At 38.2% G+C, this 23,678-nt stretch overlaps 1 protein-coding gene across 3 annotated transcripts in view; it reads left to right on the forward strand.

Moving 5' to 3' along the window:
• Pgr (progesterone receptor) overlaps positions 1–23,678 on the forward strand; it is an 80,676-nt gene that overhangs the window by 34,925 nt on the left and 22,073 nt on the right. For all 3 annotated transcript variants that reach the window (XM_029481818.1, XM_029481817.1, XM_021172709.2), the window contains exons 4-6: positions 9,309–9,614; positions 18,939–19,083; positions 21,041–21,171. In XM_029481818.1, coding sequence (XP_029337678.1) covers positions 9,309–9,614; positions 18,939–19,083; positions 21,041–21,171 — 582 coding nt within the window. The remainder of the gene's footprint in view (positions 1–9,308; positions 9,615–18,938; positions 19,084–21,040; positions 21,172–23,678) is intronic.

Below are 23,678 nucleotides of genomic sequence, written 5' to 3' on the forward strand. Positions count from 1 at the left end.
GAAGAAGAAGAAGAAGAAGAAGAAGAAGAAGAAGAAGAAGAAGAAGAAGAAGAAGAAAGAAGGAGGAGGAGGAGGAAGGGGGAGGAGGGGAGGAGGAGAAACCTTGAAGCTACTGTTCCCTTCTTAATGCAAGTTGCTGTGGATGATGACTACGTCCTATTTCTCTGGACTTCTCCCCATCTTCCCCTCACAGAGAAATCCTTTTATATGCTTTGAGCCAGCATTTCAGTAGGAAACCACCACACCTTACTCCCCATCTGCCTCCCTGAATTCTGCAGTCTCAAGATGTCTTCTGATCACTGTCTAGGTGTGTCTGCTACACAGCATTTCACACATGTGAGCCAGAGAACTGTGTGGAGTATCTACCAGAATTGTTCATTCTTAGGGTCCATATTGAGTAGAGATACAGGGGTTCAAGTTTAAATTTTTCAGGTGACATTGAGTGATTGAGAGAAGATGTATATTTGTAACTCAACTCTTAAATAATTGTATAAATGATTACATTGACATGTTTATTTTCTTTGAATTTATGTAGTCACATTTTTGGAACTGGAAATTGTAGGTGGATCCTAACATGAAAATGAGCCAAGTGGTATCAGGACACTAGTTGCTGTTAGAGCCTGGTCTGAAGCTGAATTCCTGACCTTGTACAGTGGCCACTGTGTCCTGTTAATCTGAAGTCATAACTTTACCAAAAACACTCTTCCAAAATTCTCTACAAGTACTGAGGAGAGACATCTAAAAAGTCTCCCAGACTAGAGTGATGTGAATTATGACACTCATGAAGTCAGAGGACTCACAGTGATCCTTAATGACTGCCAAGCCTCATGCCCTGTGTCTGCATCCTTTTCCCTGAAGCTCGGGGACCTCATCAAGGCTGTGTTTTACCTTTTGACATCTTGCTGGTGCTTCACTTCCTGCAACAACATTGAGTGCTGTCACATGAAGGTGTCACACCACACTTTCAAAATCAGATGTTTGCAGCAGGGATAAAGAAAAGCAGCGGCAAGAGAGAGGGTGTGCAGGTGCATAAGTAAGCAACAGGCATTCAGAGCTGTCTCCATCACTCATCTTGTTTATTTATGCACAGCCCAGTAGTTTGAGGACCATGCTAGGCCAGCATCTTTCTAACAGCTCTTTCTGATTTGCTTCCTCTTTCAGAGAACACTTAGATGCACCATCTCACCGTTATCTCCCCCTGCTCATTTTCCAGTTATTCATATCATTGCTATTGATTGCATACTTTAGTTGGTTCTGTGTTTTAGTTCATGATTCTTCTATGGATTGTGTAGTTCAGTTTTATTTTTTTTTCTATCTTAATGGGAATTTTAAAAATATGGGTGTTGGTATGTATGTACAATGTACACATGTTTGTGTGTATGCATGTTTCCATGTGTCTGTGAAGGCCTAAAGTTAATGCCTGGTGATGTTCTCAATCTCTTCCCACTTAATTTATTCAGCTGATATCTCTTATTGAACCTGAAGCTTCCTAATTCAAGCTGGACTCGCTAGCCAGCTTGCCCCTAGGATCCAGTCTCTGCTTAAGCACTGGGATTATAACAGCCACCATGCATGCCTGGTTTACCCTTGAAGATACCAAACTGTCTCTCCGTATCTAGTATTTCTTTTATATCAGACACTGTTCTTGTTTATTTAAAAAAAAAGTTGTCTCTTTTTTGAGAATAGCTTTTATGTTCTTGTCTTTTAAATTCCTTATTAATTATATTGCAAACAATAACTCTAAGATTCAAATATTCAGTTAACTATTTAACACTATTATAGCATGCTGGTAAACCCAATCTATTTCCCGTTGATAGTGATGCCAGTATTCCATCTGGCTTCCATTGGTCACATGGGATTTTTAAATATCAGCCCTTTATAGTTCTTGAATAGCTAGCAATCAAATATTTTTAATTTAATTAATTAAGATTTTTACATTCCATATTTTATCCCCCCTGCCCACCAATCTACCCTTCAACTGTTCCACACCCCATACCTCCTCCCCACCCCCTGTCTCCATGTAGATGTCCCCACACCCCACTCTGCCTGACCTCTAAACTCCCTGGGGCCTCCAGTCTCTTGAAAGTTAGGTGCATCATCTCTGAATGAACACAGACCCAGCAGTCCTCTACTGTATGTGTGTTGGGAGCCTCCTATCAGGTGGTGTATGCTGCCTGTTAGGTGGTCCAGTGTCTGAGAGATCTCGGGGGTCCAGATTAATTGAGACTGCTGTTCCTCCTACAGGATCACCCTTCTCGTCAGCTTCTTTCAGCCTTCCCTAATTCAACAACAGGGGTCAGCTGCTTCTCTCCATTGGTTGGGTGCAAATATCTGCATCTGACTCTTTCAGCTGTTTGTTGCGTGTTTCGGAGGGCTCACGCTGATAGGATTTGCTAAAGGAGGCAGAGGCAGGAGGATTACCATTTTGAGACCAGCCTGGACAATAAGTCACTCACACTAGAGTGAGCCAAGGACAGCACAGTTGTGACTGATTGTGCCGTTCCTTACTTCTTGTACTTCTAAAATTTGGACCACAGGCTCATTTTCAGTAGAATTTAGTCCTGTGTGGCTTTAATTCGGGGTGTGTCTTTCATAGAGAATTTACATTGTGGTATCCCAGGAACTTGGGGATAGCATCAGTGTAGGACAACTTTTAGCACTTACTCTTTGCTCTTGGTTTCCCATGTCTTGCAAGTAGGATGATCACAAGCCTCAGAGCTGCATGAGACTATGAATATGAACTATGAACTTCTACACATTCAAGTGGAGAAAGAAAGAATTGCTTCACCGACAGTCCCATTAGTCCCACCAAGTGTCCTTTATTAGGGGCCTCCAGGCAACTTACTGACATTTCCAAGAGCTAAGACACACAACAATAGAGGTATTTGATTTAATGGCTGTTGGATGGTATAAAGTATATACTTCTATCCTCAAAGTAATTTACATAAAGAAACGTAATCTTAAGAGCAGTGTATATATTTTTCAAAAGGTAGAAAAAATATGTAAATGAGTAAACTTATCTGTCAGTTGGAGATTTTGTTTCCTTTAGAGAACAGCATCATGCACAGATTTATTTTAGAAGTGCCTTGTAGAATAGAGTCTATGACTTCAGGAGCATTATGAAGTTAAAGTAATTGCTAATTTGACATACTGAAGAAAAGAGATAGGAATCTATGCTGTTGGGGAAGGTACACATAAGAAAGAAGAGGTGAGGGTGAAATCAGCTGTGTGTGCATCTTCTTCAGCTTCCCAGATCTGAACTAAAGTTTTCTGGGAAGAACATACATGACATGATCTGCACATTTATCTAATACTAGTGAACAAACCCCCAGGAGTCTATGTTGTTTTCTTTCCTTGGTGAGCTACTGTGTCTTGTCAAATGCACACACACACAGACACACACACACACATGCATATATATATATATATATATATATATATATATATACCTTGAATATATATATATTCCTTGAAGTTCAGGAAGTGACTTTGTCAAGATTTATCTCTGCCAGGCCTGTTTTTCTTTACCAGTGGTAAGCCCTTTTGAGCTGAAAACTGGAGTCTTTGTAGGTGCCCTGGTATCTTCCTTAAAGACAAGCCCATTTCTTTTCCTTCTCCTGGTCCCTGGTCAGAATCTGGGAGTTCACACTCCATTTTTGACTCTACACCATTGTCTTTCCTCTGCTCCCATGAGTCTTAGACCTTCAACAAACTAATGGGGTAAGTTTTCTCCTTTAAAATTCACAAGACTGACATAATTTCTTATACTGATAAATTCTCATTTAGGTTTTCCAAGTGTGTTCTTAAATTCCTGATGGTCCCCATGTTTGTCCGGCCACCTCATTTTGCCTTATTATTGTTTATAGTTGTTTTTTTATTTGTTTCTCTTTAACACTTAAGTGTCTCTTAACACTTAGATGCCACTGTCTCTTTCCCATGTACTGAATGATCTAAGGGAAAGTTGGCTTTTCTAATCAAACATTGATCACCTACGACAAAAGATATGACATTATGTGTAGGTGTTAGAGACAATTAATAAATAGGAAAATGAAAAACAAACACAAATAATTTTCCTTCAGCTCTCATTTCTTTCCCACCAAGTATCAAACACAATTAAGGGTTCTGGACAGATGACTTCAAAGTTAAAGTGCTTACTGGCTGAGAATGAGGACTGGAGTTTGCATGCCCTAAACCCATGAAAGTGCTGTGGAGGTGAAGCAACCCTGGTCTAATCCCAGCCTCAAGCTGGCTGGTGAGATTGAGACTCCCTATGTCTGTGAATGGGATGGAGAACAACTGAGGATGATTCCAAACACTAACCTTGGGCGTTCATACATATGTACACAGACCTGTACAGGCATAAGCACACACATAAACATACATATACACCTATGCATGTATCCCTGTATATACGTTACACATTCACACACACACACACACACACACACACACACTTATACATGTGTCCCTATACATACACACCACAAGCACATACCCTTTTTGTACATGCTTCCGTACATACAAAACACATACATAAGATACACACACAAACACAAGTACACACACACACACACACACACACACACTTATACATATCTTCCCACACATAAACAACACACACACATACACACACAGTGGAAAAGGTGGAAAAGTGATTACTATTAGTGACTGTCATTATATATGAGCCATCTAAGATGCATAATTATACCTTATCCTGTGGTAAATACATACACTAATTTAAAAATGAGTAGCTTTGAACAGGTAAAATAATGAACACTAGAAATCAAGCTTTTATAAAATGACAGAATTGATATGCAGATATGGCCACTCCAGAGTTCATTATTTATTATTATATACTACTGTAACTGCAGACGAGAAAAAGGGCCATCACATCTCTTCTAAGCACTTTTGGAAGAATAGGCTGACCCCATAGCAGGAGGTATATTTTACAGTTAGGAAGATTCTAACAATTCAGCTCTTTAAGAAAAGATTTCCTAAGAACACTATACTTTATTTTACACCTTAAAATTAATTCTCCTGATGTTCAAAGTCCTCCATTAGATGAATTGCTTGATTTGTTCATAAAGAGTCATCAGCCTGGAGGTTTCAAAGTAAAGGCAGTTAGGAAGACCTCAGTGGGGTCAAGTGCAAATGTTTCTCTGACTTTATTAGCTGAGATTGCCTTATTTTCTCAGCTCACTGCGCATTGGGCTACATCTATTTTCTTTGTAATATGTCTGTCCAGTGTTTACCATAAGTTTCCTTTCTGTTTAAGGACCTTTTTTTTTTTTTTGGTTTTTAGCATCAAAATAAAATACACATTAAAGAAGTCTCTGTGTTATTTGATGCTGTGAACTTGAATTCTTACTCAAGACAGCACATGACACCACTAAACATTTAACTAGAAAGTAAAAGAATAAATGAAAATAGCCTTCGAGTGGAACATTTTCTCTGCTCCATATTTCCCTCATAAAGTTGGCAAGTCACTAGATTCCCATAAATCTCATCCCTAAAACGCAAACACTAATATTTGTTCAAACATTTGATCTATTAATCAGGACACTGGAATGACACAGTTATCAATATTGGATAACTCTGTGACTCATGAAAAGACTGAGCATAACCATGAGTGCTTCCTATATTTATTCAAGTTATATTTTAAATAATCAATATGTCAAAAAGTTGGGGTTTTTATTTGGGGAAGATTTTTTTTATATAGAAAATTCCAGTCAGTTTGTAAAACATTTATTCTGGTTTTCAAAAAGGCACCAGTATTTCAATGTATTCAAATACAGATGAATTCAGAATGGAGGGGGAGGGGCAGACAAGAAAAGGAGAAAGAGGGGAAATCTGCATTGTAATAAAAAGCGAAAGATTGTGGGTTGCCATAGAAATCAAAGTGCCTGTCGAGGGAGAGGGCTAAGGTTTAAAACGGTTTTCTGTGGTGCTGGCCACATTTAGTATTTATCTTTTTATCTGAGCATTTACTTTTCAATGACCTGTTTTGCTCTACACTTTTCTTGTGTTCTTAGATAATAAAGTGTAACTAAATACTTGGAAAGAAAACCTTAAGATGATTGTGTGCTGAGGATGGTTAGAGAAGAGATGAGATTACGGTGATTCCCATATCATTCCTTCTGCTTCCCTCGCTCTCTGTCTCTCTCTTTGTGTCGCACACATGTGTCCATGTATGAGTCAGTCTGTTTGTCTGTCTCACACATGCCAGACAAGTGTCTTCCAACTGACTTGCATTCCTGATGTCCTTATAGTTTATATTCTGAGACACCAAAGAATTTTCATTTGCTCACTAAGTTACCCAAGTTGGCCTTACATTCCAACATTTTATATTAAGTGTCAATTTGAAACTCTGCTGTTTAAGCCATGCAATTAAAATGTTAAGCATATAATTATCATTATAAGTTAAAATATGCTAAAAGAGATAAGAATTCACAAGGAAAAATCACATGGAGTAATCAATAGAGTTGAGTGAGGGTATGTCATATTAGCTATTAACTATTGCATTGTTAAATTGGAACCAACCATTAAAATGTATTGGAATCAAAGTCTGTGCTCTTGCTTGCAAATTCTTCCCTAAATATCCTCACAAAACCTCACCCCATGAGAACTTAGCCCACAATAAATCCCAGAGGGAGGGGCAAGGAGCAGGGAGAGCCAGGGTTTTAACATCTTATATAGCCTGAGCTCCTGAGCTAAACTCTGCTCTACTGCTCCCATTACACCATCGCCAACCTACAAATGGAATCATTAGTTTTCACTTGAGACTGCAGTGAGACTAGATTACACATCTGCAAACTTCCCAGTTTACTGTGAGAGCTTTGTAAGTCCGACCTTTCTTCTCCTTACTGACATATTCCTTTACCAAGAACCCTGTCTGCCTTCTGAACAGGATTCTGCCTCTGTTGACTCTGGGAACTCTCCACTATGACCTACACATTTTTGTTGATGTTCATGGGGTTTCACGGCACAACTCTCATCCTTTGTCATTATGACAACACCTGAAACAAGAACACTGGCATTTTTCTACTGCTAGTATATAGTAGGAGCCAGGACATCCATGTCTCACCAAATATAGCAGTATCTTCCACTCAGGTCCCCAGTCTAATGCCTAATCAAGGTGGGTGTTTTCTTAACTCAGCTCAGTGCTGTAGGAGCAAATAGATGTCTGAGTCACATCAAGTGTGTTGTATGACACTATTCCCAGGGAGACATGAACAAATGCCTGCTTGTCCCAGGAAAGAACTGACAATAGACAAATATAATGATACTTGCAAAGTCCAATTTGCTGAACCAGTGAGTTTACTGGGGTCATGTAAAGAACCATTGACAATCCAGAGGCAGCTACATCACCAAAGGCCAACCTTGCATGGTGACAGCTCAGGAAAGATGGAACCCTAAAGTATTCTGCGTGACTTATAGGCAGCTCAACAGGTTGACGAGTTCCTCTTCAAGGTATTTAGGAGAGCTTCCTCCCTGGCAGTTATTCACTGCATCTAAAACTGGGAGGTGTCCTCATGGATCTTCTAAGTTTCAATTCTCCCAAACTTACTAATGGTTTTACCTCCTCAGTGTCAAAAGCCTCCTCCAGGGAGGAAAGTTTCCACTTAGAGAAAATTGCTGTGCAACTACCTGCCATCTAGAGATGTGTTTGGATACAGTGATTGCTATCCCAAACACATGTAGCCTATTGACCAGAAGTGGACATGCCTGGACCATTACAGTTGCCATGCTTCTCTAGAGCCATGGCACACGCCCTTCACATTAAAAGTTATGCCTGTTTTGCAAATTGTATCTTGAGTGTTCTATGTTTCTGGGCTAATGTCCACTTATCAGTGAAAGCACCCAAGGAGCTGAAGGGTTCTGTAACCCTATAGGTGGAACAACAATATGAACTAATCAGTACTCCCAGAGCTCTTATCTCTAGCTGCATATGTAGCAGAAGATGGCCTAGTCGGCCATCACTGGGAAGAGAGGCCCCTTGGTATTGCAAACTTTATATGCCCCAATATAGAGGAATGCCAGGGCCAAGAAATGGGAGTGGGTGGGTAGGGGAGCAGGGCGGGGAGAGGGTATAGGGAACTTTTGGGATAGCATTTGAAATGTATATAAAGAAAATATCTAATAATAAAAAAACGTTATGCCTGATTCAGGGTGACTTGTACTAAAGTCAGCCCATCCTCAGTCACAAAGTCTTTCTCTCTGATTCACTCTCAACATGTTGCAAAGCATCAGTCTTCATAAGCTTCCAGATATCAATCAACCTGTTCTCCCACCCAAGCATTACTCAGGACCAACCCTGTTTAGCTTCTGAGATCAGATGAGTATGAGTAGGTTCAAGGTGGTTTGGCTGCCAATATCCAATCTGTTCTCAAAAGCTGACTCCTTCTGAGCCTTGCCCTCATGACTTTCCTTCTGAGTATACAACCATTCACCAAAATAGGGATTCTACAAGTTGACTAGAAATACATATAATCTGCAAACACAGATCACAGGATGAAAATAATCTCTTCTCTTAATCTAGAAAAGATTTTTGTTATTTAGATCTTGAATTTTGGTTATTTAGATCTTGTAGCAGTACGTGGGTTTATTTCAAGAAACATATGAATATGCTGCAAGTGTATGAAAGATGTTGTGGGATTTACATAATGGACATGAATTATAATAGATACATAAAGAATAAAACCCAAAAGAAGACTCACAATGGTTACATAAATGTAGCCTGGACCTCCAGCTTAGGAAGGCAATCCTGTTAACACAACTCATGATGCTGGTGTCTTCCACACACTACTTTGGCATACATCTTTTTACTCAAGACTTTATAACCTCTACTTGGTCCTGATGTGACTACAGTCTACCAACCCAGGAAATACTGTTATTATTTAACCCAAATCTGATGCCTATCATTTACATTCCATTTTTCTGTCTGTCTATCTCTGTCTGTCTCTGTCTGTCTGTCTGTCTGTCTCTGTCTGTCTGTCTCTGTCTGTCTCTGTCTGTCTGTCTGTCTGCCTGTCTCTCTCTCTGTGTGTGTGTGTGTGTGTGTGTGTGTGTATGTGTATGTCTCTTTTGAGACAAGGTCTTACGTAAGCATTCAGTAAGGATGCCTGGAGCTCCCACCTCTCAAGCACTGGGATCGCAGGTCAGCATCACCATGCCTGGCTTTGTTTCATTTCCAGATTTATGATGAGTGACAGCACAGTGATTATAAAATCTTTTTAAAAAGTACCCTGCTAGGATAATTAATTCCTATGCGTTTACATGAAGTTCTTTCCTTTTTGTCTTCTCCACAGGTCGTAAGTTTAAGAAGTTTAATAAAGTCCGAGTTATGAGAACCCTTGACGGTGTTGCTCTCCCCCAGTCGGTGGGCCTTCCTAATGAGAGCCAGACCCTGGGCCAGAGAATCACCTTTTCACCAAATCAAGAAATTCAACTGGTCCCGCCACTCATCAACCTGCTCATGAGCATTGAGCCTGATGTGGTCTATGCAGGGCATGACAACACAAAGCCTGACACTTCCAGCTCTTTGCTGACCAGTCTCAACCAACTAGGCGAGAGACAACTGCTTTCAGTAGTCAAATGGACTAAATCTCTGCCAGGTAATTTGTACATGGTATCATGCATTAAAAGGTACTATGTTTGTGGCACTATCTGAATGTGAAAATAGTCTGTATGAAAAGTCAACTACCATGTAAAGAGCACCGTATGTTTTAGTAATTCAAAATGCTTGGTGAATCTCATGTGTGTACTTGGTTTAGTTGGTAGAGCCCTAGGTCAGCATGCATCAGCCCTTGGATCAATCCCCATCAACACCTGCACACAGGCAAGACTCATATAAACTATAGGAACCCAGAGAAGGAGGAAGCACATTAATGCTGGCTGATTGCTGCCTACATGAAAAAATTAACAGCTAAGTGTTAAATCACACAAATACAGTAATTTAGAAAAAAATATGTTAGCCATCTCCTGAGAGTGTCTAGTTCATTCTTAAACCTAACTGAAGCTTTGCGCCTGTTGGAGATAAAAATCAAATGTCCCTACTCATGTAACAAATCATAACAGCATTGAAAGTACCTATATAAAGTCAGTGAAGAGTACAGAAGTTCTGAGGTTAGTAAGGAGTCTGGAAAGTCAGACAGACCTCAATCCCTTGCTCTTCTCATCACACCAAGAGAAGGATATGGCCCAGCGATACTGAGAAATTGTGTATTTTTATGGAAGTGCTTCACTGACTTTACTGGCAATATGTGTCCCTCAGTGAAGCGCTTTAGCAGCCACGTGGATGATCAAATTACAAAAAATCCATTTCTCACCTGGTTGAACCTTAGATGGCAGACACAGGTGAAGGCTTGCAGTTGTTTGTGTAGGCCTTAACCTCATCATTAGAAACAGAATAATTCTTTCAAAAGTCACCTGTTTCTCATACCATTAACATTCTTGTAATGTTCATTTTTCTGACATATGGTCAAAAATTAAACACATTATGTCCTGTTTATCCTAGAAGAAATTCAATTTTTTTTTTAAAGATCCCATTTTAATTTGCCTGAGTACATTTCTCGGCTATTATTCTACCTGAAAGTTTTGAAATATAATAGATGAATTGCTATTGAACATCCAAGGTTATATGAAACAGAAGAGATTCTTGTTTGTTTGACCTTCAAATGGATCTGACAGATGAGTCAGACTACCCAGCTTTTCATTCGCTTTACTGTAGCTGACAGGCCTTGGACAGGTAATGTTTTCCTTCAGAAAAAAGTTTTGAATATTTAAAACTTACTGTGAAGTGGCTATCAAATTTCATACATCTTTATTAAGTAAATGTCATAATAGCATTGATAAAATAACTCTGTTTTTAAAATTGGCGTTTAGCGGTGCGTTTGCTTTTCTGTTTCCATTATCTGGAAATGGTGATTTCCTTGACACCATTGCTATGGGTCGTTATTTCTCTCGCTTGTATTTTTGGAAGCTCTTTATTATCTTAAAAGAAGATTTTATAGTTAGCTAGTAAATTTAAAAAAGAAAGCAATTAAAAAGAGCATTTATTCATTTAAGATAAAAGCTGTTTTTACGTTTAAATGTTTATAAATCAAGATATTTTGACCTCCACACACTGTTGAAGAAATAATGAGAAGAAATATATGTATTGAATTTGGTAGCAACTTTTTTTATGGTAGCAACTTTTTAAGTGCTGCAGAACATAATTTATGTGTGGCAAATGAAAACAATGGTCATGCCTTTATGATTCCCTCAGTTTCTATTAATAATGCTCAAGGGCAACATTGAGATGATCAAAATTTTGTGTGGACCCTGCTCTCTTTAAGCCATATTTGCAAACAGTGAATTCAAAAGGAACACTGTGAAATGGATGCGGAGATGCTCAGTGAAATATGATTACTTTTCCTCTGAGAAGAGCTGAAGGGGACATAAATTTAATATTGCTCTCATTGCCTTTCTCACCACTGTGACATGCTAGCAGAAGTAACCTAAGGAAGCAGAGGGTTATTTTGGCTTATAAGATGATACAGCCCATCTCAGAGGGGAAGGCATTGCGGTAGGAGTGCAGGACAACTGGTCACATTGTGCCCAGTCAAGAGGGAGGAAGAGATCAATGCTGGTGTGCAGTGAACTTTCCCCTTTGTGTCCAGTTGGACATTCCAGGCATGAATGGTGACGCTGGTGTTGAGTAGATCTTCTCTCTCCAATTAACACTATGGAAATGTCCTCAAAGACAGGCCCAGGGTTTTGGTCCCTAGCTGGTTTGGAATCCAGGCAAGTTATTTAAGACTAAACATGGCACTGATCCAGTGTTATTAGATACTCTGAACTAATGTCATCTGCCTTCACATAAGGTTATGATTCTTATTTAGTGACTAATTGAATGCCTACCACATGCCTGCTGAGTGCAGATCTTAGCAATTAAATCGTGCTGCTAGGACAAAAAGCCAGAAATCGGGCTTACAGTGTGAATGCATTAGATGCTGCACACCTTTGCATCTGGGCACCGGTTTTGCACAGAAGAGAAATGTTTTTGATTCAGTTACTCATTTTCAACAATATTATTAATTATGTGGAAGGTGGACTTTTGTTAAAAGAGCCTTAACAATAAGCCAGATTGTGAAAATATAGAATTTATCCATTGTATGCATATGCTGTTGGAAATCCTGTTGACAGACCAGATCATTCTTTTGAGACAGTAAGGTGTACATCAATGTCTGATGAAAAGAACAAGGTCAAAGGCAAATCAGCCAGGGAAGACCCTGGACATGATGCTGCAGGGGCCATGAGGTTCTTTACTTCCCAGTCAGGGAAGCCTCTTTTCCTCTGTGTCTTCATTCTCATTGTCATTGACCTGTTACCATAATTACAACTAATTTTACTTCTCTCCAATAATATTTCAGAGATTCTTTTTAATTTAATGGGAACACGTAAGATGCCATAGACTCGAGGTGTTATATTTATAGACCACCTCGTAGATAATCTCCATTTGATGTTTAGCATCTGCATATGAATGACTTTGTGTAGTATTTTTGTTGTTGTCTTGAGTGAGCACCGTAGTCCTGGTTAAGACATGAAGCAGGGCATTACCTATGAAATTTTAAAACTTAACAGTACACGTTTCCTGTATTAAAGAACTTTCAACCCAGAGAGAGATCTGAGACACCTGACAATTGCATCAGACACAGAACTTATGAAAACGGACAGATGTATAACTTTAGCATTGGGTTCTAAGGAATGAACAAGGAGACTCATTAACTGTGTAAAGAGAAAGCACATTCATTAGAACAGGTGTACCTGAGGTATAGGAAATGAAAACTGTGAGTGAAATTTGGTTAGTGATAAATGGAAATACATAGAAGACAGTCGGTTGCTCTGCACCTTTTAAATGTGGGGATTCTTAAATAACATCAGAAATTTAAGTATTCAGTTACCAAAAAACTGCAATGAAAGGTTTTAGTAGCTAGTGAGAAAATGCATCTGCATAGATGAGCACTTGTATACTCTTTCCTTTGTAAGTGTTGGCCTTCTTAGGATTTCACTAATTTACTCTGAAACAAATGGCAATAGATGTACTTGGGGATTAGTAGTGGAAAGTAATGGCACAGATGAAAGTCATAAGCTTGTCAAATAGGGTCTTGAAAGTCGTAGTAAGACAAAAGTTAATAAGTACTAATTCAAAAAGCAAGGTCACCTTCTCTACCAGTGAGTTGTACAAGAATTAAAGCAATAGAGAAGTGTAGAGCAAACATTTTCTTGTGATGAATTTGTCTTGCTGTTTCCCTTTACTTGGTGAAATATTCATCCCAGGCCATGCTGTGACATTCCAACTATTGCCCATTGGAGTGCATTCCTTCTTGCTTTAAACTACCCAGACTGCACGCCATGATGAGGAGCTGAAGATAGGGACAAACTTTCCTTCATTTTCTAGCTCTGCAGCGTGAGTCGGTGACAGTGTGAAAAGGGACTTTTTTCTTTCTTCCCAAATGCAATGAAAAAGGCAAATTATCACCTTCAAAGCATGAGGAGAGAGTGGATGTGGCCTCCATCTTAGACCTGACCAGAGCTTCTATAACAACAGTCAAAATCCCCTACCTGTCTTCCACCGAAACTACCATCACCAATGTTAATGTCTTCAAATTGTCAAGTTGCATGTCTGTTCTCTTTCATGCAACTCCACTGCCTGAGGGGGAACTGGTAGAGTAACCACTTCCTAGTGAAACTCATCCTCTGGTGTCCATCCACTCCTTCCAGGGACATGGTTTCTCCCACAAAGTTTTAGTCACTATACATTTGTGCTTCTTCCTACACTATACGTTTTACTGTCCTGAGTTCTGTTCTCTCTTCCACTGGCTTCTCATGTTGCATATTTGGGATGAACAGATGTATATCTTTGATGTTCTTACTCCACTCCAATGACATTTAAGTAATGGCGTCAGTCCAGCTCCTTCAGTCATGTATTCCAAATGCTCTCAACACAGCTCCACCCAGATCACCTCTCAAGTCATCATGACCTTACTGCTCATATGCCAAAACCATTTTTCTGTATCCTGAAATAAGTCGTCAGTCAGCCCCTTCAGAACCATCTTTAGCTTTCTCCTCCTTTGTTTCCTGCCTGGGTGGTTGTCAGTTCTTTCAGCACCTCTTATTCAATACAAGGCTGGCTTACTACAATGCTACTTCCATGGACCTTTCTTTGTTTACGTAGGTTTCAGCTCTCAAACAGTTTAACCCAAGATTCTAACCCAAGAATCATTTTTCTAAAAATAATTGTAACCAACTATGTTTTTCTTCTTTCATTTCTGAATAAACTCTAAACTTTGTGGCCTTACAATTCAAGGCAGTTCTGTCATCCAGTTCTGAAATTAACAGCACTCCTCTTTCCCTCCCTTCAATTCATGGAATTTAAGCAGCACTTGCTGAAAGGCTCTTGGCTCTATTTCCCATCTTTTTCTTCTCATTTTGGTGTTGTTTTCTGTATGTAGAGGATCTTCACACACATATTCTCCTGTGTGACTTTCTAACAACTCTCCAGCATTCATACTAATCTAATCTGCCCTGCATCTTCCCAGACTGAATCCCAATACTTGGGAAGAGATAAAGGCAAGGAAGAGTCTTAGGTTCAAGACCAGCTTCTGACAGAAGTAAGACCCTATCCCAGGAAAGACAAATAAAATGGTGTAGAAATCTCAAGTGTGGAATGTATAACAAAGAGTTGTGTTACCTTAGATGAACTCTGTCATTCTTGATCAGACTAAGCCACTGAAGGTATTGGTGGTATATTGCCTATGTCTCCCTTCGATCTGGAAATATACACACATATTGACATTGATGTCTTGTAATACAAGGTCCTGAGATATGTAATTCTCCATCTAGGTTGACGCTCATCATTTCAACTGTATGACACTTTGACACTTTTTTCAAAAACAGAGATAGAACGTGTGCATTTTTATCAGAACCTTGGAAGCGCAGCAAGTCTCATGAATCATCTTTTGTCCTCTCCTTTGTCCTTTTTTTTTTTTTAAGGATTGAGAATTGGAAAATCCACAGCAATATTTTTCAAGGATTATTAAGCAAAGACACTTACAGAAAAGTACATTTTTTACACTACTTGTTAAGCACAATTAGCGGTCGTCCATCACTTCCTGTGGGTTGTTCAGTTTGCTTATCATCTCAAGTGCATGAAATCTCTCAAATCATTATCATCACAGGAATCTGATCTCTATTTTCCTAGCTTTGTTTCAGTATAAAATAATGGAATGGTGTCACAGTCAATGGGGAGAAACTTTACTTGTGAGCTAGCCTTGTACAAGTTATTTAACATTGGACTTTTTCCACAGCTACACCTCCAAAAGGTGAAGTAAGGAGGTTATTTTCTGAGTTCTATTCTGTTAGATGGAAATATATGTTCTGCTATGAATGTTAGTAACTGAGTAAATTTTGAAATATTTCAATAAAAGTTACCTTTTATACTACAAAAAAGTGTTCCTTTATTTCAAGACACTGATAAGCCTAGAATCCAGAAGTGCAAGAGAACGAGATAAAAATAAGGATAAAGTGAATATATACACAGAGTCTGATTTTCAGAAAACAGAATCATGTATGTATATATAGCTTTATAAGAAAATTTAAAACTAGTCATAGATTAATATAAAACAATGACTTAAAATGAAAAAATTAGCATAGTTATGTCAATTATTTAGATGTTTTAAAAATATATTAGAAAGGTTAGAAGTTAGAACCAATTTACAGAATAATGAGTGAATTACTAAAGATCATACTGAACATTCTGTTAATACTTTATTATGTCTAATTAATTGAACCTCACTTTCTACCAACCTGACACTTTATATATGATAAAGTTCATATATGGATATGATACAAGCTAATAAATAATATATATGAAATTAATGTTCTGAAAATATACTAAATATATGTTTCATTACTGTTTATTTGTACAGATATGTGTAATTGGTATGAATCTACTCATATATTTATGTCCATGTGCACATAAAAGTGTATGTGTGCATGTGTGGAGGTCAGAGGTTACCACTGAGTGTTCCCAGCTGTTCTCTTCCTTACTTTTAAGGGCAGGGTTTCTCACTGAGCCTGGGGCTCACGGATTTGTCTAGACTGGCTGGCAGTGAGCTCTGAGGAGTCACTTGTCCAGGCTTGTCCTTAGCTCTAGGATTATGCAACAGAACACTTTTTAGTGAGTGCTGGAAGGAAAAGCTTGCTCCCTTTGTTTCTTTGAGAAGCACTTTGCTGGCTGAGCTGTTTTCTCAGGTTAGTGGTGCCTAATTTGTCTTCTGAATTTATTGTCATTTGCAGCATTTATACTTTAATTATATGTATGTTTTCCATAACATAAAGGATAATGTTTTCTAGCTTATAATTTTGATCTCATTTTGTTTGGGAGCATATATTTCCTTCTTATTTATTTATATATATTTTTATATTGTTATTTTGACACAGCTATGGTTAGCCTAGAACTTACTCTGAAGTCAAGGATAAACTTGAACTCTTGATCTTCCTGCCACCAGCTCCTCAGTGCTGAAATGATTAGATGATACTACTACAGTGTGTTTCATTTGTTCTAAATTGGAGATTTCTCTCAATTTGATTAGTGGTTTTCCTATAGCCATTAATCTAATTAGTGGTTGGAATAAAAATATTTGCATATTCCTCAACAAAAATTCAGTTATCCTGAATCTTTAATTCAGTTATATTTAGTTACGTTTATCCTCACGGCCTAATTTGTTCAAGGTATCATTCAGTTACTAGAGTCAGGAGTGGAACTGAGGCCTCTCTGATCAACCCTTGAGGTCACACTAACACACAGTGAGTGCTTCATGTGCTTTCATTGGGTAATCGTCATGTTTTACAAAGAATTTGTTCATCAATTGATTCTGATTTTAATCAAAGAATTATCCATTTGTTCAATAGTCAATGACAAGCAGTACTTATGCTCTAGGTGAATTGTGTTAAGATTCACACTTTTTCTAAAATGACATACCATATAGATATGCACTTTAAGGAGTAAAGTCATATGAAAATATGAAACTTAAAAAAACACAAAACATTTTTTTCTTGGCAAGTTGGAGTCTTTCTGCCACAAAGTAAATTGGATTTGTGGGTGATAACAGTATCAAAACAAAGGAAAATAACTATTCTAATCATAAAAAAGAAAACCCTGGGCTCTCAAAACAGAAATGAAAGAAAACAACCTCTGGAGGGCACCAGGAATTCACTCATCTGGAGTGAAGGACAGGTTTGGATTCCGCACAAACTGAGAGATGTGATGGGAGGAAAAATGAATAAGTGTCATACATACATCCCTTGGATGCCTTGGTACCCTCTAGGCCTCTCACAGTACATCCCCACACCTTGCCTTTGCTTACTCACAGTCAGAGTCTTGGTGGTGACTGCTTCACAGCCTTTCTCCAGGCACCACACAGAGGGCAGCAAGGGTTGTGTGCATTTTCCCTGATAGCAGCATCTGCTGTTCTACCAAACTCCAAATGGAGGGACTCATTAGTCAAGCAGAAACAAGAAGGAATAATGAGAAACAGTGGTCAGACATTGAAGAGTGTGCCTCAAAAATCGGGAGATTGCTGCTTTACCATTAACTAAGGAGGCACACTTGATTTTTCATTTCAAGGAGGCTAAAAAACAGACAAATGCCATTTCCCAGCTGCTGGTGGGGCTGTTAGGAGCATGTGCAGAGAATTTCAGTGTCTAACAGAAGGAAATGCCCTCTCTCTCAGTAGCTAACAGATTAAGTATTACTCTGGCTTGATTTCTGAATTAGTCATTTATAAATGGGTAGCAGTGGACTTTTAAGGAAAATAAGTATTTTCGAAAGAGCTTCATGGAAAGGGTTTGATGCTCCCATGAAAACATTTATTTTTACTTAATCTTAAACAAAACATTAAATCCAGTTTTGTTATTCAACTGTTGTAAGTTACAATAACATCCACATTCATAGTCTCTCCTTGACCTATCCCCAGGCTCAAGTCCATGTACCCAACTGCAATCAATACTCTGAAGGTCTCGCAAATATGTCCAAAATGTGCTGCTTTTATCCCACTTGTTTCTTTGTCCTTATTTCAGATTTGGGGAGAGCTACTGAATCTCTTAAATCCTTCTTGCCTCCATAGGAAAACAAGTGTCTTATATTTTCTTCTTTAAGTGTTTGGACGATGAAACTCAACCTCACTTCTCTGCCTAACTCCTCCTACATCAACATGGTTCACATGATTTCTATGATTGTTTTCTTCCAAAACATTTGTAGGTCTCCTTCCATGCCCTTTCCAGCACTGTGTCCTCTTTTTCTTCTTTTGCTTTCTCAACAATAACCCACGTGCTCAAATTTGTGCTGCTCATATACTCAGTTATGGGAGCAACCATTGGCGTAAGGTTGACCTTTCAAGTACCATATCCTTAATGAAATTGACCCTCCCTTTCCCAGAAACAATCAATTGTCTACAGGTCTTCAGCTAGGGGTAGGGCTTCTGAGTCCCTCCCTCTCCATGCTGGAATGCCTACAGCATACTTGCTCTTGTACAGGTGTTGCATATGCACCACAGAAGCTATGGCTCATGATGAGAGAATATCATGTCAAGAAGACACCAAAAGAGTAAATTCTAGCATTTATTTCTATCATGTTAACATAGTGCCTACCATGGAAATGGGTGTTCATGAATCCAGAATGGATAGTTAATTCAATTAATGATTCTCACCAGCACTAAACCGTAGTGACAATGTTAATGACTTATAAAATAGCTATCCATTTGTCTCCTTATAGGCTGTTGTTCTGAGCATTTTCTGAATTTTAGGGAAACATTAATATCTAGTTTTGACTTCTTACAAAATTTTAACATGGTTCACATGATTTCTATGATTGTTTTCTTCCAAAACATTTGTAGGTTTCCGGAACTTACACATAGATGACCAGATAACCCTGATTCAGTACTCTTGGATGAGCCTGATGGTGTTTGGCCTGGGGTGGAGGTCGTACAAGCATGTCAGTGGACAGATGCTATATTTTGCACCCGATCTAATCCTAAATGAGTAAGTTGTTACTTTTGGTGCTGTCATTGTTATCACAGGTACATCATATAATTTGGAAAACTGCATTTCAATTGTTAATCATGTGGCAATATCCATTGATGTAAGGTCTCTATAATATGTTGACTAAGAGACCTTTGGGTGACTACTCAGGAATGTGTTAGGTGGGTAGTAGGTAGGTCTATTTTTTTGTGTTTTGGAAAGCCTCTAGACTGATTTCCATGGTGACCAGACTGGATTATATGCCCATCAGCATGATGTTTTCTAACTGCCATCCTGACTGTGGTAAGATAGACTCTCACTGTAGCTGTAATTAACTTTTCCTGGGTGACACATCAGGGTGAACAGTTTTATGTATTTATTGGCCATTTTACTCCATCATTAGGAAACTGTCTGTTCATTTCACAATAAGTTCATTAACTGATTTATTGATTAAGTGCTTTCATTTCTTGATTTTTTTAGTTTATGATCCTTGCATATTCTAGATATTAAATGCAGTATTAGTGTAGTAAATAATGTAATATTAATTAGATTCTCCTGTTAAATGTTTAGTTAAAAAATATTTTTACCTATCTTTTTAGGCTTTCTCTTCACTCAATTAAGTTTTTCTCTTGCTATACAGAAGCAACTTAATTTCATTTAATCCCACTTGCCAACTCTCTTTATTACTTCTTGAGAATTTGGAGACTTTTTCAGAAAGATTTTTGTCTATGTTTATTTGCTAAAAATTTTTGTTAAATCTTTTGATGCTTATTTGGTATTTGGATTCCATTCCTCTTGTCTTGAAAAAAATGTTTTTATCCAAACTAATATTTTTATTTATTTTTCAAAATCTGATATGTGCAATTCAATATATCATGTTATCATACTAAATGCTTATCATATTAATTTAAGTTTTCAGACTTGTACTTGTGATAATGTACTTGAGATAATGAAATCAAATATTTTTGCTTGAGAGTAGACTTACTTTTAAAAATTAAACAAAAAATGTTCTATGACTAATCCAATTTGATTTATCATATTTAAATAAATAGTTTTCAGCATGTAGTCTTTAGATGATAAGAATTTATCCAATATAATGTCTACACGGTTCTAATGGTGAATGTCAAGTTGTGAACATCTAAGTTAATAACTGACCCTATCTAATGTTTTCACAGTTGACAATCTTCATGCTTCACTCATACCTTTTTAACTGATAGTCCCTTGAAATAGGCAAGGACTCAGCATTATCCACCTTAGCAGTTCAAGAAACTGGGGCTCAGGAAAAATGGATAACCTGGCACAGACCTGAGGGTCTTAATCCTTCAGTGTGGGTGTCTTGTCTTCCTCCCACTATTAATACTAGACACAGTGACTAATTCTGGCCTTACAAAATGGCACATGCTGAGAGAATCCCTCAAATCAGGGAACCATCTACAGAGCCTGTACTAACTTTTTCAATTACATTCACTACCATTCTTTAATTTGTTTTTCTGTGTCACCACACATATCATCTAGAAAAAGTCACAGTGTTGTAAATTTTTATGAACTGAAGCAATCCATTAACTTGTGCACAAAATTATATCTACACATACAAATACATATACTAGTCTGTCAATAAAGCTGTTCCTGGCTCTAAATGCTCCAGTTCCTTCAAGATTGCTCTCAGTAGATTTAGGTATTTAAAGTGTTATAATAAAAGCAAGAAACAATATGAACTTTAATCAATGTGTATGTAATATTATTTTATAAGTCTAAATTTTCTTTGCCTTAAAAATGTAGTGCTACCATGTAAAAAAGTTTAGAGACTTTAAAAATTCCAAATATTACTTTGTTTATTAAATATATCAGTAAACTCAACAATAGGAAAGAGAGTTCCTGAACTCCTGTTCGCTGACAAGTTGTATCACTGCCTGGCTGACTAGCAATGGGTTTCCATGCTTATGCTTGTTTTTCTTTTGTGTACTGTGTGTGGTACAAGGCAGAGGATGAAGGAGCTGTCATTCTACTCGCTGTGCCTTACCATGTGGCAAATCCCACAGGAGTTTGTCAAACTCCAGGTGACCCATGAGGAATTCCTCTGTATGAAAGTCTTACTACTTCTTAACACAAGTGAGTACCCAAGTGTAAAGACACTTGGCACCTTACTTTTTAATTTCCAAGATAAATGTCAAAATATCATCATATGGTCACATACCAGATATACAATTTAGATTGTAACTGTGAAGTTACACTGTATCATGGGGCCTGCAGTCTTTATTTCCTCTGACTAGAAACAATCAGATAAGGAGTGGGTGGAAGTTTGGAGGTAAGACCTGAGAGGCACAGGATAGCCATGGGAGAAGGCAGCAAAAGAGAGTATGCGTGCACTGAGCCTTCCTGTGCCCTCCCCACACACATGACACATGCATGCACTGAGTCTTTCTGTGGCCTTACCATACAGGGCAGGTTCAGCCTGGCACTGTATGATTGATTCTTTGATTTGCAAGTAAGTCACTGGGAGCTAAGACTTTATGATTAGTGTTTTTCTCAGCAGTGTCTTTTCAGGGACTTCTGCTAGTTGCACAAATTTCAGATGTCTGAGTAAAGGAGCTTGGGATGGGAAGGAAGATACAGCTCCTTAGAATGCAAGGTACTTTTGTGGAATCCTCATGAATGTACCTATATAGCCTATGCATCCTAGTGAAAATGTGCATAACATTTTTGCCAGTAGGGAGAACTATGCAACATCCCTGGAAAGGCATCTTTAAATCTAAGAGGACAATTAAGCATTACAAAATATCAAGAGAATTGGAATGCCACGTACTTCTTACCATCTAGGAGATGGGGGGTTACATTCAGTTGTCAAGCAGAAATTTAAATACTATAGTGAGTATATCAAAATTAATGGTGTTAAGAGGAATAACTTCATGTTTCAAAAAATAGTTTATTTAGCTTAGATGATATCTTTCTATATCAAGATAATTAAGTTAAATAAAAAATTGAAATTAATTAAAAGCTATTGAAGAAATATAAACTTTTCAAACCTCAAATAGGAACTACCTTTGCAAAGACAAACAAAAAATATGGGTCTCGAGATGTGTCTTGGAAGAGCTACGAGTGCTTGTACCTGCCGGGCAGTGGTGACACACGCCTTTAATCCCAGCACTTGGGAGGCAGAGGCAAGCAGATCTCTGAGTTCGAGACCAGCCTGGTCTACAAAGTGAGTTCCAGGACAGCCAGGGCTACACAGAGAAACCCTGTCTCAGAAAAAAAAAAAAAAAAAAAAAAAAAGAGTGCTTGTGCCCTTGCAGAAAAAGGACCACAACTTGATTCCCAGCATTTTGGCAGGGTAGCTGACAGCCACTGTAACTCTAGATACAGAGGAATTCTACATCCTCACACATAGGTGTGAATACACACACACACACACACATTAAAAATAAAATGAAATGGAAAAGTTGTAAAGGGGAGGGGGCATTTGATAATTTCTTACAAACTTAAAGCTCCTGTGTACCATGAAAAAACAAAGGAAACCTTTCTAGGAATAGGTATCAGAGTCACACAGACTTTCATGAGTTTCCTAATGAAGGGATTACAAACAAAAAGTAATTTCATGTTCTCCTGTCAGGGTGAGTTAGCTGTGGGGATTAGTTTGGAAGTTCTAGAAGTACATGGATTTGAAATAACTAGAAATTGAAGTAACTGGAGAGAAAAGACTAAGTATTTAACACATGCATACAGTACATCCATAGTGATGTGTAAAAATCTTCAGTGAATTTTGCAAGAATTACTCCTGAGAAACCCCTGTATATTTAGGATCTGAGCAGCTACAAACTGAAAACCAAAGCATTATTTCTTTGATTTCTCTTTGGTTTGCATTCTTATCCCAGAGATGTAGAAAGCAGCATCTCAGTAGATGCAGGGGAAGTTGTGGGTTTTAAAGTTAGGTATGTACAGTATCTTTAACCTGAGTGCATGTCTTTACAGAAATAGTGCTGAGTAAACATCACTAAAGTAGAGTGCCGTCAATTGAGGAGGTTTTCTATTTTTCACTTGGATCTATCCATGGCTTCAGGAAAATTTTGCTTAAGGCTGGAGGTTTGTGTGTAGGGATGCAAAGAAGGAAGAGGTGTCATCTGTGGCCTCTGGAAGCAGGGGGTGTGGAATGGGGAGAGTGGATGATGATGTACTTGTATGTGAGATCCATGGAGAATTTGGACGGAAAGGAGCTAAAACTTTGTGTATAGCTGAGGAGTCACAGGAATGCTCATCTTAGTTCCAGCACACAAATACACATGAAGGCAGGCCAAAGATTAATATCCAAATTGTTTGCTAATGTACATGACAAAGTACATTAAAATAAATAATCAAATGTACATATCTTCCATCCCTATTGTTAGTAATAATGCTATGTGAGTATTGAACAGTACAATGAATTGATTGGCAAGTGAAATCTAGAAGAGCTGAGCATATTGTCTCATGTTTATAATCCAAAATTTGAAAAGTAAAGGCAGGAAGATCAAAAACTCAAGGTCATTTGTAGTTGCATAATGAGTTTTGAGTGCAGCCTGGGCTAAATAAGACCCTCCCTGTCAGGAAGGGAGGAAGAGAGGGAGGGAAGAAATGAGCGGGAAAGG

The sequence above is a fragment of the Mus caroli genome, chromosome 9, assembly GCF_900094665.2.
Source record: "Mus caroli chromosome 9, CAROLI_EIJ_v1.1, whole genome shotgun sequence".
Lineage (NCBI taxonomy): Eukaryota > Metazoa > Chordata > Mammalia > Rodentia > Muridae > Mus > Mus caroli.